General features: G+C 39.5%; 1 protein-coding gene and 1 long non-coding RNA gene across 5 annotated transcripts in view; one reads left to right on the top strand and one right to left on the bottom strand.

The window, feature by feature from the left end:
* VCAN (versican) overlaps positions 1-17,561 on the bottom strand; it is a 119,145-nt gene that overhangs the window by 14,613 nt on the left and 86,971 nt on the right. For all 4 annotated transcript variants that reach the window (XM_055563353.1, XM_055563333.1, XM_055563342.1 and 1 more), the window contains 2 exons: positions 17,239-17,397; positions 15,971-16,053 (listed from right to left, as the gene is read on the bottom strand). In XM_055563353.1, coding sequence (XP_055419328.1) covers positions 15,971-16,053; positions 17,239-17,397 — 242 coding nt within the window. The remainder of the gene's footprint in view (positions 1-15,970; positions 16,054-17,238; positions 17,398-17,561) is intronic.
* LOC129638836 (uncharacterized) lies at positions 7,339-14,620 on the top strand. Its single transcript, XR_008708051.1, has 4 exons — positions 7,339-7,474; positions 7,733-7,844; positions 9,482-9,668; positions 14,486-14,620. It is a non-coding gene; the product is annotated as an uncharacterized LOC129638836 (long non-coding RNA).

The following is a 17,561-nucleotide window of genomic DNA, read 5'->3' as shown; positions in this document are numbered from 1 at the left end:
TAGCTCAACTGGAATTCTATCACCTCCACTAGTTTTGTTCATAATGATGCTTTCTAAGGCCCACTTTACTTCACATTCCAGGATGTCTGGCTCTAGGTCAGTGATCACACCACCATGATTATCTGGGTCGTGAAGATCTTTTTTGTACAGTTCTTCTGTGTATTCTTGCCATCTCTTCTTAATATCTTCTGCTTCTGTTAGGTCCATACCTTTATTTAAACCTTGTATGAACTGCTTAATGCTCTATACTGTATGAAAAAGTTACTTTAGAGTCCCAATTAAATGATCACCTCTACATATCTGTACAAAAAGAAAATGTGCCCCCAAAGACAACCATTTCAATTAAATTTAAGTTATTAACTTTTCAGTTACTGTTTTCTCTTTCTTTTCCCCCCAATCAGATTCAAGCAAGGTAGCTGCCAAAAACATAAAATGATTCTAAAAATCCTGGCCAAAATCCAACAGTCACATACCATTCTATCAAATGAATGTCTCCACAACCAGAGAATTCATTCTGAATCGATCCTAATATTGATTGAAGTTATTCACCAGAATCTATCAAATTTTACAAATGCTTAGATTATTTTTTTCCAAATAACCTGTATCTTACTGTCAAAATTTTATTCCTGTCTTAAATGAACATAAAAGCAGAGAATTACCCTGCAGGTCTCCTGGAGCACATGGAACTCCCCTGCCTGCAAACATTCTCCACCCTTGGAGAGTGAATTCAGTTCCACGGATCTAAGACAAACTTGACTTAGTTCTCTCAAGCAGAGTGGCTGAAGAGTTATTCTCTCCTCCCCAGCTCTTTGAAAGTTTCCATCTTGATTCAGTCAACATACTGGAAGGGAAAATGTATGTACTGTGTTTTGGGATGGGGGTAGAGTCTCTGCTTTTGAAAGTTATCAGAAACCTACTAAACTCAGTCAGGGTTTACATCCTTTCAAGGTGACTGTGACTGTTTAGTGTCTTGGAGTCCGAACTGTCATTCAAAGATACCAGCGGACTTTTATCTTTAAAATACACACCACCATGATCAATGGCCCTGAGATCTCAGCAGATAACTAGCATCACGAGCATGAACAAAATAAACTGAGGATAAAACTATAATGTAAGTAATTGACTTTTTCCTTAAGTAAAGATAGATCACTGTCTTTTTTCTAAGGTTAAAAAGCATAATTCATAGACTCACAGACACAGAAGGGAAATTTATGGCTACTCAAGGGAAAAGGTAGAGAGGAATAAATTAGGACTTTGGGATTAAAAGGTATACACTACTATAACTAAAATAGATAAACAGCAAGAAAGACCTACTGTATAGCACAGGGAACTACATTCAATATCTTATAAGAATCTATAATGGAAAAGAATACATGCACACATACATATAACTGAATTACTTTGCTACACACCTGAAACTAACACAACATTGTATATCCACTATACTTAAATTTTTCAAAAAGCATTATTTCATTAATAGACAAGGTTTAGAAATAAATCAGGTATTTTGCTTTGCTTTACAGCAGGAGTTAGCTTGGTTCAGCTTTGAGCACTGCTTTCTGTTCAAGAAAGGAAACATACCATCCAGTATTAGTCAGTTACTTCTCTGATAGTCACATCCCAGCTGGTCCTTTATGTGATACATATATAAACAGATCAATTTATGAGGAAATAGACAAGCAGCTGGATGGTGAAAAGAAAAGGCTGGATCAAGGAAGGTTCTTGAACTGTGGAATGACTCACTCTCATCCTTACATGCTGCTACTGCTAAGTCACTTCAGTCGTGTCCGACTCTGTGCAACCCCATAGACGGCAGCCCACCAGGCTCCCCCGTCCCTGGGATTCTCCAGACAAGAACACTAGAGTGGGTTGCCATTTCCTTCTCCAATGCATGAAAGTGAAAAGTGAAAGTGAAGTCGCTCAGTTGTGTCCGACTCTTAGTGACCCCATGGACTGCAGCCTACCAGGCTCCTCCATCCATGGGATTTTCCAGGCAAGAGTACTGGAGTGGGATGCCACTGCCTTCTCCGCATCCTCACATGCAACATTCCAATATAATCTTTGTTTTTAGCCTACCAGGCTCTTCTGTCCATGGAATTCTCCAGGCAAGAATACTGGAGTGGGTTGCCATTTCCTTCTCTAGTGGATATTCCCAGCCCAAGGATTGAACCCAGATCTCCTGCACTGCAGGCAGATTCTTTACTGTCTAAGCCACTAGAGAAGACTTTGTCTAGGAAATCTGTTGTCTTTAAAGGATAAAGCCAATTCAAAAATCAAAACCCTGAAGATAACAAGGTCATGCTTCAACCTCTAGTAGAGAAAGAATTCCTGGAACATGAAAGAGCTTTGTTTTTAAATTCCTTTATCCGCATCTTAAAGCTAAGACATTTTCAAAGCAATGGACCTTATCAAAACTTGGTTGATAACTAGCCCTTCTCCATAATATTTGACCCATTTCAAATTCTTTTCATTGGGATTTTGCGATTTCTTTATTGGGTCAAATAACTACAAAGAATAATCGATGGAAACAAATTAGACTGCTAAAGAATCAGACACTCTGTTTAGAATCTCTTGGTTTCTTTTCTTCTCTAATGAAATAAATATTTTCACACACTAAATAAAATTAAAGTTCATCTTTCTGTGACACAAATTTGACATTTACTACCATCACACACACACACACACACACACACACTCTCACCCCTACAAGTACAGTATTTCTTGGCCTCGGGGAAGGCAGTATCTAGGCTAGACCTTTGGGAGTGCCCCTGTTCACGCAGACCTGTGCCGTGGATAGGTTCCCACCATGAAGATGATAGAGAAATTCCAAAATGGTTAAATGACTAGCAGAATCAACAGCAGCAGACTCCTTGAGATGGGAAAACAGAGCTGTCCTTTGGACAAACTTGTTAGCTAACTAAACAATCTTTACACACTAGTCCCTGGGTAGAGTTTGAATTTGTGCTTGAGCAAAAAGTACAAACTGTTTCATGTCATGGATCTTGAGGCTTTCTCATATCATTAGTTCAGTTCAGTCACTCAGTCGTGTCCTACTCTTTGTGACCCCATGGACTGCAACACTCCAGGCCTCCCTGTTCATCATTGACTCCCAGAGTTTACTCAAACTCATGCCCATTGAGTCGGTGATGCCACCCAACCACCTCATCCTCTGTCGTTCCCTTCTCCTCCTGCCTTCAATCTTTCCCAGCATCATGGTATTTTCAAATGAGCCAGTTCTTCACATCGGGTGGCCAAAGTATTGGAGTTTCAGCTTCAGCATCAGTCCTTCTAATGAACAGTCAGGACTGATTTCCTTTAGGATGGACTGGTTGGATCTCCTTGCTGTCTAAGGGACTCTCAAGAGTATTCTCCAACACCACAGTTCAAAAGCATCAATTCTTTGGCGCTCAGTTTTCTTTATAATCTAACTTTCCCATCCATACATGACTACTGGAAAACCATAGCTTTGACTAGACATGCCTTTGTTGGCAAAGTAATGTCTCTGCTTTTTAATATGCTGCCTAGGTTGTCCATTACTTTTCTTTCAAGGAGTAAGCCTCTTTCAATTTCATGGCTGTAGTCACCATCTGCAGTGATTTTGGAGCCCAAAATCTCCCACGTATATCTGAACTGCAAATCTTGAATCTGTATCTGCCAAGGGCCTCCTCTGTCACTGACCTTGGACCTACACACATATTTTTCTACAGTTTTTCCGCTTCAGTTGAGTTAGATTGAATCTTTTGTTCTTTAAAATTCACTGGAATTTAGATTATCTTAATGGCTTTGTGTTTTAGAACTACTTTGGGTTTTGCCAAGTATGTTTAAACAATTAATCACATACATTCCATTGATAAAAACCACTCTTGACATTTGTCCAGTAAAGTCATTCTATGATATAATATATTATTGTAATTGTTGGAAGAATTTATTAAGGCTTCAAGTTATAATTTGGAGTTTTTTTTTTTTTCCATGAACAATCCAGTCTCTACTTTCTACCTAGTCTCCCTTTCCCCAAACACTACTGATTTAATTCACTGTAAAAAAATTTTCATAATAAAACCAAAAATATCCTCTAGGTTCACACGCCAAGCGAACCAGCCAAAGAAAACTTTCCTCTGTTATTACTGTGTATAAAGTGAAGATACGGGAAAGATTGGTCCTAATATTTGCCTCAGTTGCTAGGATTTTACTAAGCATGTGACTTCATGTGTTAGCTTCAGTTGTATTTGAAAAATCATCTCATATCACATGTAACTTTCAAGTTCACAATATAATGCAATTCATACTAGAATTTTAAAACCTAAAGCTATAGGGACTTAACTCACAGAGAATATTACTCCTGCAGGAATTTAAGTGCAGTTCTGGGAATGTGAAGTTTTGACATGCAAAATACTATCTGGCCACTAGGTGGTGATATCTATCCATCATTATATTTTGAATTCCCAACTAATTCACAGTTAAAGTAGAATCCCCCCAAAACTACGATTATTTACTCTATATGGAAAAAAAAAAAAGATTAAAATTATCTGTGTTATGTCCTCTCAGTTTTGTGAGGAAAAGTAAGAAGAGAGCACTTTTCTAAAAAATAGATCTCAACTAAACAGTAAGTACCAATCCCATTACATTCTATTTGGCTACAGGCCAGTGTAGCTATAATCTAAACTTTCTACTTGACAAAAACATTCAACTACAATAGTTTATTTTTACTATTTGGCCTTTTTAAATTATCAGATAACTTACATCAATGGTGAAACTGCATCAGAAACAAGCCAAATCTATAATAGCCATCTAAAATTCTTAAAACGGGGCAGATCAAAAATAAGCACCTATAAAGGAGAGTGAAAAGGTTGGCTTAAAACTCAACATTCAAAAAACTAAGATCATGGCATCTGGTTCCATCACTCCACAGCAAATAGATGAAGAAAAAGTAAAAATGGTGACAGATTTTATTTTCTTGGGCTCCAAAATCACTGCAGACCATGACTGCAGCCACAAAATAAAAAGACAATTGCTCCTTGGCAGAAAGGCTATGACAAACCTACACAGCATATTAAAAAGCAGAGACATCACTTTGCCAACAAAGGTCTGGATGGTCAAAGCTATGGTTTTTCCAGCAGTCACGTATGGATGTGAGAGTTGGACTATAAAGAAAGCTGAGCACTGAAGAACTGATGCTTTTAATGTAGTGCTGGAGAAGATTCTTGAGAGTCCCTTGGACTGCAAGATGAAACCAGTCAATCCTAAAGGAAATCAGTCCGAATATTCATTGGAGGGACTGATGCTGAAGCTGAAGCTCTAATACTGTGGCCACCTGATGTGAAAAGCTGACTCATTTGAAAAGACCATGTGCTGGGAAAGAATGAGGGCAAGAGGAGAAAAGGGAGACAGAGGATGAGATGGTTGGATGGCATCACCAGCTCAATGGACATGGGTTTGAGTAACCTCCAAGAGATAGCGAAGGACAGGGAAGCCTGGCCTGCTGTAGTCCATGGAGCAGGGATATGACTTAGCTATTGAACAACAATATGCACACAAGTTAATGTCTTCATGTGATTTAGTTTGTTTTTAACTAAAAACTTATGTAGATTAGTTATAAAAACCTGACACTTGTACTAAAAGCTGACTTCTCTGTGTTCAAACTCCTTTTATCACCTGGAACCGGTAGGCCACTGCTGCTCTTCCCATGGCCAAATGCAGATGATGCCAGGATGCCAGGGGTAAGCAGATAACCACCCAAGGATACAAGGATAAAAGCAAACTCCAAAGAGAAAACACTGACCCTAGAGGATTGCTTACCCTTTTGAAACATATGCTGATAAGAAACCACCTTTGCACTAAATTAAGGACTCAGATAAACCACTCTGGGTTTACCTCTGCCCCCAACTCTCCACCTTTCAGAACACAGGTCAAATGGTTATCTGCCAGGAGCTTAGGAGGACTACTTATTAGAGAAATCAAAACATTTGGTAACTTTAAAATGCCTTTCTCCCCTAGATGGCTCTGGTCACAATAGGCATTTGTTTGCAGTCTGTGGCATGTGGGTAGGGGGGCGGTTGTATTTAATTTTGTTTTATTTAAATTGCCGGGTCATATGACCTCACTTCGAGGTAGAGATACACCCTCTTCTGATCCTGGTACTTGCTTCAGGTTACTCTGGTCTCGGTCCTTGTTTATTTATGTTTTAAAGGAGGTTATGGTTTTGCCGTTGTCTTTTAGTCCAACGACCAAAAGGAAAAGAGCAGCTTTGTTTTAAAGGAGAAAGAGACGTTTGTTTTGGTGTCCCTGCCCTAGGCTGGCAGCCTGGAGTCGGATCCTGCAAACATGAATACATCGAAGGGAAGAAAAACTAACTTGGGGTCTCCTGATAGTTGTTAAAATGGCAATATGCCCATTATTTTCCTAGCTGGCAAGTCTCTGTGCGGGAGAGATGATCTGCCAGCTTTGGAGCACAGCACTAATCTTGTGTAATAGCGTGAGCTCACTGCCCTACAAAGTAGTAATTATCAACAGCAGTTTCCAAAGGATGTGAGTTCCTCCCACTGTGAGAGCACTTGGGAGATGGGGCCCCAGGCACAGCCCCACAAGCCACTTGCGTTTAATCCCCACCATGAATGATGCCAGTGGGTTCCTTCGCCCCAAGTTTGTTTGTACAGGTCTTCAGTCAGGAAGTGCTAACGATCCAAATGCAACGTGAAACTGCCAAATCCATTCAACGTTTTCTTGGCCTTTTCCTTGGTTATGCATTGCCTTAAACTAATTAGCAATTAAATTTAAATAACCGTGTGTGATTTTCAAGTTTCACAGAGCACTGTTGGAAAAGCCTCTGGGAGAAGGAACTACTGCATTGATCAATTCTTCTTTTTTTAAGGGGAATTTTGTCAACTATGAAGTGATCTTCTGGTGGAGGGTAAATATGGTTCTTCCAGCTGTTTGCTGTCACGAACCAGCTGACTCAAGGAAGGGAAAGGAGGAGATGAGGGTTTTGTGTTCTACAACTACTCTATTGCTCGATCTATCTCACGTGTAGAATCAGAAGAATCAATTCTTGTTTCAAATCAAACTGAACTGCAACACAAGTAAAAATTTTCACTAAGAGTTTAGTGGTCTTTTGGACAAGAAACTGAAAATTCTTCTACTCATGGGCAATGTGTGAAAGGAAGAGAAAACAGCCTACGTTTCCTTGGCTTTTAGGGTAATGTGATGAAGTCTGTGAGATTTAACATAATTAAATTAATGTTGATATGCAGTGTGACTTGCTCATAGGGAAGTGGCATTTGACTTGGAGCTGAAGCCACAGCACAGCCAACACACATCCATCTGCAAACATTTGACAGGAAGTCTTCTAAGATTTTCAGGTAGAAAAAGTAAAACTGAAAGTTTTGGCTTGGGGATTTTGTTTTGCATCATTGTTTTCTGCCAAATCATTCTCAATCCCTTCAAACCTGCAAACCTACAAACAAACTTGGAAGACACGGTTAGTTAATTCTCTTGATTCTCTTTTCAATGTCCAAGACATCTGGGAGGGGGAGGAGGATACAAACCTTTGTGTTTATAAAAGGGTAATAACGGTACATTCCTGCAGAAAAAAAAAATAATGGTTTATGGCCTGCAATTTGTTACTCTTTTTCTCTGTCCCTTTTAAGTGTCTCTTCCTGGATTAAAGGCCATTTCTTTATTGTTTCTACCTTTTTAAAAGCTGTGTTTTTTTTTCTCACCATACTTTGCATGACAGACTGAGGTGTTTATTCATGAAAGAAGAAAAAGGGACTCTGGATTTAAAGTCAAATCCACAACCGATTTGGCTATCTTTCTGCATCAACTCTGCATCATGACCAGGAGGCCTAGTGAGTATTCCAAATTCTAGGAGGGCCAGTTTGCCAATGATCAACCGTGTTTTAAAAAAAAAATTGTAAAATTCCGATATCTTCCAGAATATTATTCCCGTAGCATTTTTTTAAGCACAAAAAGGATATCAATAAGCGCTTCATAATCTATCTCATAACATAAAGGCACAAGATTAATTAGCTAGAGCTAGAAAATAAGACAACTATGGATTTGTGATTTACTAACTTGTTTGAGAACTTTCTGACTAGAGCCAGACAAGTGCAGAGAAAAGGAAGTCTGTTGTCTCCAAACACGACCCTGGAGAGTGAGAAGGAGGCCGTGACTACTTCCTAGGAAGCTGACAAGCTAGCAGTCTTTCAGAGTGACACTGAGTGCTGATAAAACAGAGATGACAGGGGAGAAGTACAAAAGAGATGTAGAAAGTGCTCTTTTTAATGTATAAGGATAAAGCCAAGGGTTTTTCCCTTACAAATCAGACTTTCCTAAAGCTCCTCAACATTTTTTTAAAGGGAACTGGATTGTCAGTTCTATTCAATCCTCAACCTCTGGACATCGAAGGTGACATTTTCCTTTGAAGTAATCGCATCTGATCCACTGAAGCATCTGAGCCCCAGTGGTGAGGGGGCAGTTTTGAGCTGCTGCAGGAACTGACTAAAAAGAAGACTGAAAGGAGCAATACAGACCTCAGGAGAATCCTATGAGAATTCTCTCAGAGTTTTATTCCTGGGGGGTTAGAGAGAGGAGGGGGTAAGAGAGTAAAAGCTTTAAGTCTCTGAGGCCCACGGGTTGATTTTAAACTGGGGAGTTGTGTTATAAAAAAAATGGTGTGACGAAGGCACTGAACAGTTTCCAGCATCTTCCTAACTTTGCTGTCCATGGACACACTATAATCTGTAGTTGAAAAGCAAGTCATGAAATGATTTTGCCAGGATGTATGTAGGTGGAGAAACATAAGTGACTCCAGAGTGCTCCCTGAGGTCTGGCTCCCTCTGTGCTTGAAAGGACGGACTCAGATAGCGTATGGATAAAGGAAGCCCTGTCCAACTTAGCAACCACGTCATCCTCGGGGAAGCAACCCATAAGAAATGAAGCAAGCTGAAAACATTCAGGAGTGAGATTCCTTTTGCTTGTTTCACTACATTTTGGATTTGGATAATAAGGTTTTTAAAAGTCTGAGTAATTGTCAGTTTCCCAAAACTTCATGGAAAATCGGCCCTGATATAACTCAAACTTTTGAAAAGTTTGCTTTCCATTTCTTCTTCCCAAGGCTTATATGTATTCTTGGGACAACCATGGACAAAATTGTCATCATTTCCAGGAGGAACATCTGTTTTCCTTTGAGTTAATAACTTTTGTAAGATGCATTATGCTCAGCGACATACTTCTGATTCACAGAAACATTTTTTTTTTCTTTTCGTCATGTTTGAAATACCACCTATTTTATGGTTTAATTTTTTTCATACTGATACAACTTTAAATAAAACAATTTAGATAAACAAGAATTGTCATGGGGAGATTCAGCCAAAAGACTTGATGAGTCTTTTCAGTATTCAAAAGATAACACAGTGAGTTGGTTGAGCAATGTATGGATACTGATTATTATTCAAATATCTGTTTTTGTCAACCACTCTGCTAGGTGCCAAGAAAATAGGGATGAAGGTTAATCTCCGCCCCAGAAAGCCCAGTGTCCGGAAATTAACACCACAGGGCTCAGCGGTAGGACGGGAAGAGCGCACAAAGGTTTCTGCAACACAGAGGAAGAGTCCTTTGTCACATCCAGCTAGGAGGGTTTCCTGGAAGAAGGCGACTCTTGGCTAAGCAAGGTATTCAAACATTTATCAAGTGAATTTAGGGCAAGAGGTGAGAGCATTTTGAGACTGAGGGCACGTGAATGTAAAGACCCGCAGGAATGAGATGTCATGGCTTATTCCTGAAACTGTGGGTATTTTGAGATAAGACAGCCTAGGAAGTGGCAGATGGAGTAAGTGGGCGTGATATGCATCACAAATAATTACAAAATTTTATCCTGAAGGCAAGAGGAAGACATTTGCAGAATTTTAAAGGGAGTAACAATAGTTCAGAGCAAGGGAAGAGGAAGGTCATAGGCAGTGGAAAACAAGATCTGGGGGAGAAACACTTCAGACTAGTCATTCATTTAACAATAGGTTAAAGAAAAAACTTAAAAGTCAGCTAGTAGTATAGAAGCTAGATAAGCAATGTTTGTTTAAGTCCGCCAGCTTTAATGTGTATTTAACTTGAATGGTTTAACTTAGTGTCTTTGAAGACATTACTTGGGTGACAAGGAAAGTAATTCATTATGGAAGTTATTTGTCAGGCTTTCTAACAAGCACTTGAGGCATTTTGCTGTGAGAAATCAATAGTCAAGTTAAAGAATGACTGGTGAGTAGAAAACCAAAGGACAAACTGAAATGTGACTGCTGAGTAGGAAAGCAAGTGACAAAATAAAAACTGTGTTAAGAGAAAATAGCCTTCATAGAAATCAGAAAGGTGAGGCTAGAACAAATATTGTTCATGAGTACAATTTTGTGAAATGTATTGGATAAATACTCCAAATAAATAACAAAAAATATTTTAAAGATTCAACAAAGGCAAGAATTTGGCATTGTAGCAACATCCTATTATACAAACCAATAATGTGGAATGAATCCATCAGAATCTGAAGAATAAGGGCAAAGTAAATAACTTGGCCAAATAACACTATTAATTTAGTATAAGCGTATAACTTGAATTAATCCAGCTATACAGTATAATCACATTAAATACGATACACTGCAAGTTTTTTGGAAGCAAAGTTTAATGATTTCAAGAAAAGAAATGATTGAAATTGAGACCTAGTATCAACTTGTTTGTTTTAACTGTAAGACTGAATGACACAAGATAATATACGGTAAATATCAAAGGTTCTTTTTGTTTTAATACTGCTCTACCTCCCAAGAAGGATAAGCTCTAATAAACCTTTCAAACAAAAAATGGGAGTGGGGGGAGAGAGGAGAAATCACTCTAAAACATAAACAAAGTCCTTGAAAGTGCACACAGTCAAGTTAACACCATTCCCAAGTGTAAGCAGATACTGCTTTTCCCAAGGAAGAGTTTACTATTAGGGATATTTTCAAAAGCAGGACACTTGGCGTAAACAGCGAAACAAAGGAGAACTATTTTATTCCAAGGCCTGAGCACACATGGAACCTGTTAAGGGGATGGTGGCTGCAGAAAGAACTACAAACGAATTTAAGAAACACCTAGGCTGCCTCGGAAAGGAAGGATGGAGGCAAGGGTGTTTGAAAAGCAGAAAGTGGGCCAGAGATCAGTCGAATAGGAGGGAGACAGACTGTTGGGCAGATGGCCTCTTCTGTTCCAAAATGTTCAAAGTTAAGGACACTCCTTAGCACACTTTTATTTTACACAATGAGTGAATTAAGAAGAAACCGGGGGTCTGTCAGAGTTTTTCCTAGATTTACTTGTGGCATTTCTTTGATAAACTTCACCTTGTTTATGACATTCATTTGCTGCCTTCTTCAAATTGAGCCCCATTTACTTGGTGCTCTCTCCAAAACCCTTGGGTTTGCATTAGAAAATGTGAATTAATTAAGGGAAAGTTTCTTGTTTATGGGGTATAGTTATCTATCTTAGGTCACATTACCATCATCTGAAAATATCAGAGTGAGTGAAAGTTGCTCAGTCTTGTCCGACTGTTTGCGACCCCATGTACTATACAGTCCATGGAATTCTCCAGGCCAGAATACTGGAGTGGGTACCGTTCCCTTCTCCAAGGGATCTTTCCGACCCAGGGATGAACCCGGTCTCCTGCACTGCAGGCGAATTCTTTACCAGCTGAGCCACCAGGGAAACCCAGAAAATATCAGAGGAAGATCATTATTTCTCCTTCGAAAAAGTGCAATACTCACTTATTTACCAAGTTTAGGACCAGTCTAAACTATGGAAATGGTAAGTAAGTTATTTTTTCACACGTGTTTCACAGTACAGTCCATTAAAACTTAATGGACACAGATAAAAAAAAAAAAAACATCGAATTCAGCTGGCTTGCTTCAGAAGAATGGAATAATGACATCTGATGAATCAAGCATATCTGAATGGCACCTGACAGACAAGATAAATTCCCTAAGATTTTTTTCAGACCTCAATCTGCCAGCTATAAACCAATATTCAAGCTCACTAACCAAACTCAGAGGGAGTATAGAGCCTTATTCTACACACCTTCAGAAAGAAAATGCAGACAAGAGAACCACATCTTTGAAGAGCTCAATTGCTCTTGGAGAGACCAGAAAAAACATTTCATTTCAGTTCAGTTCACTGTGTCGTGTCCGACTCTGTGACCCCATGAATCGCAGCACGCCAGGCCTCCCTGTCCATCACCAACTCCCGGAGTTCACTCAAACTCATGTCCATCGAGTCGGTGATGCCATCCAGCCATCTCATCCTCTGTCGTTCCCTTCTCCTTCTGCCCTCAATCCCTCCCAACATCACGGTCTTTTACAGCAAGTCAACTTTTCACATGAGGTGGCCAAAGTATTGGAGTTTGAGCTTTGAAGACTCTTGAGAGTCCCTTAGACTGCAAGGAGATCCAACCAGTCCATTCTGAAGGAGATTAGCCCTGGGATTTCTTTGGAAGGAATGATGCTGAAGCTGGAACTCCAGTACTTTGGCCACCTCATGCGAAGAGTTGACTCATTGGAAAAGACTCTGATCCTGGGAGGGATTGGGGGCAGGAGGAGATGGGGACGATGGAGGATGAGATGGCTGGATGGCATCACTGACTCGATGGACGTGAGTCTGAGTGAACTCCGGAGGTTGGTGGACAGGGAGGCCTGGTGTGCTGCGATCCATGGGGTTGCAAAGAGTCGGACACGACTGAGCGACTGATCTGATCTGATCATTCCTTCCAATGAACACCCAGGACTGATCTCCTTTAGAATGGACTGGTTGGATCTCCTTGCAGTCCAAGGGACTCTCAAGAGTTTTCCAATACCACAGTTCAAAAGCATCAATTCTTCAGCACTCAGCTTTCTTCACAGTCCAACTCTCACATCCATACATGACAGCTGGAAAAACCATAGCCTTGACTAGATGGACCTTTGTTGGCAAAGTAATGTTTCTGCTTTTGAATATGCTATCTAGGTTGGTCATAACTTTCCTTCCACGGAGTAAGCGTCTTTTAATTTCATGGGTGCAATCACCATCTGCAGTGATTTTGGAGCCCCCAAAAATAAAGTCTGACACTGTTTCCACTGTTTGGCCATCTATTTGCCATGAAGTGATGGGACCAGATGGCATGATCTTGGTTTTCTGAATGTTGAGCTTTAGGCCAACTTTTTCACTCTCCTTAGTGACATGGAAAAGTACAGAGCATGAGGATATACAAACCCAGTCTATAGGACCAATGACAGGCTGGAGATAGTCAGGGACTTTGCCATCAGATCAGTACGTTTCAAATGACAGACTTTACAAGTACTTGACTGGGTCAAATGCATCTATCCTAGCTCAGAGCAGGAGCATAGAGGTACCCAAGTAACATGCACACTTAGAGATAAGTCATGGTCCAGGTCTGTAGAGCACAAGTAAGTACCCACCAGAACTGGTCACCTGAGTGCCTGGCATTCCAGCTTCTGTAATAGAGCTCACAAGAACCTGCACTTTTACTGGGCTATTTATAAGGGGGAGACTTAATAGTGGGTAGCCTAGACCCAATTTATCCCACAGGAATGAAGCCTACATTCAACAAGGGAAAACTTACTAAATGCCTATATTACATAATAAACTTCAACAAAATTATAAAAATTTTTGTCTGTAATATACATGAAAAATCTTTAATTTTTATGTTTGCTTACATTAATAAAAACAATATTGTCTATCTTAAATTAAAATTTATATGTAAGAACTCATGTACATGAACCACTATTAATATGAACAAAATTATCATCCTGCAATTACTACTCATTTCAGCAAAATGAAAATATACAGATGTAACAACTGCAGATACATTAATATCATCCACCCAGGACAAGTAGAAGAAAATGAGACTTCTGATGAAGTGAAAAGTGAAAATGTTAGTCACTCAGTAATGTCAGACTCTTTTCAACCTGATAGACTATAGCCCACCAGGCTCTCTGTCCTTGGAATTCTCCAAGCAAGAACACTGGAGTGGGTATCCATTCACTTCTCCAAGGGGTATTTCCAACCCAGGGACTGAACCTGGGTCTCCCATATTGCAGGCAGATTCATTACTGTCTGAGCCACCAGGGAAGCCTAAGACTCCTGACACAAGGGCTGAAATCCTATACCTTACTGAGAATGTATTTTATGGACAAACTACTTTCTGTACTCTTTCTGCTTCTTACCAAAGAACTTACTTATGGACACAAACGACAAACAATGTTGATTAAATATAAGGAGTGATGACAGAGACAGTGCAAGCCAGGGTATTTTAGGGTTCCTAAAGGCAAAATGTGATAAGGGATACCCTTTTTAAAGTCAAGGAGGTACCAGCTAGGAGAAAGCCTATGGCTTCTCCCCTTAATAGCATTGTGACTGTGGGCAAAAGTTTAGCCTAACTGACCTTCATTTTCCTATTAAAATAAACCACCTGATGCCTTTCTTACAGGTTACTGTGGAGAATAGATGAGTACAAAATGCTGAGTACAATGATGGACACAGAGATGAACTGAGGGGCATGTCCAGGAGAGCACAGAGAAGTTTTCCTGAACAGGCAGAGCAGAACTTCTGAAAACAATAATTAGTTTGGCGTCTGTTCTAGAATGAACTTCACATTTTGCCAAACTCATTAAATCCAGATGAGTGGCAGTAATGAATGAAACTTAAGCACACACAAAAAGTGTTTAAAAATTATTTTCAGGTTTTCCTCTTGTTTATCTAAGTTAGAATTGAATTTACACTTAACTGTCTAGCCTAGTAGATCCCAAATCTTTGTCTGCATTTTAGAATCACCCAGGGAACCCTTAGAAAATATAGCTGCCAGAGGTTTTGCTTTAATGAATTTGAGCCGAAGCCTAGACACCAGTTGTTGTTTTTTTAAATTACGCTCCCCGGGTGATTTTAATGAACAGCCAGAGCCCGGAACAACCACTATAGCTAGTTGCACTTGAACTGCTGCTGCTGCTGCTGCTAAGTCGCTTCAGTCGTGGCCGACTCTGTTCGACCCCTTAGACGGCAGCCCACCAGGCTCCCCCGTCCCTGGGATTCTCCAGGCAAGAACACTGGAGTGGGTTGCCATTTCCTTCTCCAATGCAGGAAAGTGAAAAGTGAAAGTGAAGTCGCTCAGTCGTGTCCGACTCTTAGCAACCCCATGGGCTGCAGCCCACCAGGCTCCTCTGTCCATGGGATTTTCCAGGCAAGAGTACTGGAGTGGGGTGCCATTGCACTTGAACTAGTTCTTAGGAATTAGACTCATGCATTTACTAGCAGCGACTCAAATCAGCTTCACCCATCCTGACTAAAGAAACTTACTGAAGCCTACTCAAGGATGTGGGCAGTATTATCAAATCACTTTTTTCTTTAAGAGGTAGAAAAATCTAAGAGACCATATAATTAGTCAGCTGAGTTTGAATAGAAAGAAATTTATAAGATCATAATTCAGCAATCCTTTCTAAGATGTAAAAAAAATGAGCATTTTTTGCTCGGATAAAAATGAGCCATGCCTTATAATATCAGATTTCCAGTGCAATTATGTAAGAAGAAAAGGTTTTGTTTTTTTTTTAAAGGATGTTTTCTGTCACATTTATTATTTCCCTTTTTGCTTTGAAGCTGTAAAAACAAAGATAACCATCTGAAAGACAGGCCTGAGGCAATTCTGATGATTGTGCAGTTTACCTGTTCAATGGAAATCCAATATACTCTTCTTTTAAGAGGGCCACCCTGACTGTAATATTAGTAGCTGGATCTGTTCTCAGGGAACGAACTATTTTAACCCCTGTCTATTTTACCAAGTAGATGAAATATTACACTGATTAGATGAAAATATCACTGAGCAAGATGTTTAATTGGTCTGCAGCCTAATGTGTCTCAGTAAAATGCCAGCAACCCACATTACCAAGTTCTAGAATTGGTATCATTTTAATCAGCAACTTACCAGTGTGCTGCCATCAGTCCAACGGAAGTCATGCTCAAACATCTTGTCATTGAGACCTATCCACTGATAATCATGGCCCACACCTGAGAAGGAGAACAACACAGACATTTTTATTGCCTTTCCCAATTATGGATGAAATGTATCAAAGAAAGTTATTTTCGGACTGAATCATGAATCCTCTCCTGGCTGAATTTCTGTTTAGTTGCTCATAAAAATCTTTCATGGTCTAACTATCTTTTGTTCTTCTGCCCAACGTGTTTTAAACTAAAAAGCTAATTTGCAAATATCGTGAACAAAATATCAGACATGGACAATTATTTCCCTAGCAGTTTACTACAATTAAGTAATTTTTTCCATCTTTACTCACGATAGAAACTTTCCACTTTTTTTTATTAAGCTGTGCAGTTGGCAAAAGTTCAGTGAACCAATAAAATGTGACAGATCTCACCCATACTAGACTCATTTTGGAAGCCACATGTTTCTTCTCAAAGCATTTTTAATGGTGAGCACCTAGACTGGACAGTTCTGCAAAACTTCCTCAAAAATAATGACTTTCACCATGGAATGAGTCACAGGCAAAGACACCATGAAAACAGTTAAATGAACCTCTACCCAGATTGCAAATTAACAATCAAACTTCTAAAAGATAGCAGGCATCATAAGAACATATTAAATAGATCATCAAACAATGCTTCATGAGCAAAAAATTTCTACGTATTTTCTACATAAACGCTAGCTGCCCTCCTCTTTGCCATAGTCTAGGAAGTTATTAAATAGCTCTGGTAATAAGTTTCATTAGCTTTCAGCATCCATAAGCCAATTATGCACAGAGAATAACATTAGGGTGCTATTATAATTTAATTTTAATTAGTGGGGTAAAAATAATTGAAAGCAATTTTCTCTTTAACTTTAGACAACATATGTACATATTCAAAGACCAAAAAGTATGGGAAGAATTAGATTGGAAACTTAAGAGGTGGTCATTTCTGTAAGTTAAAAAATGATTGAATAGCAATTTCATATGATTCCACCTATAGCATGCTATTTCAACTATTTCTGGTGGCAAATCAAGAAATGTCTGCCCATGTTACAGTTGAATGTTTCTCAAAATAGGGGACTCACATAGGAGAGATGATTTTAAGCATTTTACAGATGAGGGATTTAATAAGTTGGGTCACAACTGAGAATGCTACTTGTTTCAGTTAGATACAGGAAAAACTAAGAAGGTGGTAAGATTGAATGAAAACCCATGTATATTTGGTACATACGATTCACAAACATTTGTTCCTCGTGAGACAGAATACTGGTGAGATGGGCGCCCTGCAGACGGCATTCCCGTTCAGCTGCATCCCACGTCCGTCGATGGGCAAAGTACTTGTAGCACTGCCCTTGAAATTTGTGCCAGCCGTAGTCACATGTCTCCGTGTCTGGGAAGAAACAAGGATGGGCTCATTAAACTCACCTATATCATTCAAACTGGGTTCACTCATCCAAAAGTTCATAGAAATCCCAAGCCACATCAATGCAATGTCCCTGAAGCAAGGGATTCACCAATTTTGGTTACAGTGACAAAGAAATCATGATAAAGAGA

This window comes from Bubalus kerabau, chromosome 1, assembly GCF_029407905.1.
Source record: "Bubalus kerabau isolate K-KA32 ecotype Philippines breed swamp buffalo chromosome 1, PCC_UOA_SB_1v2, whole genome shotgun sequence".
NCBI lineage: Eukaryota > Metazoa > Chordata > Mammalia > Artiodactyla > Bovidae > Bubalus > Bubalus kerabau.
The sequence above is the reverse complement of the archived record's forward strand: the minus strand, read 5'-3'. Positions and strand labels throughout refer to the sequence as shown.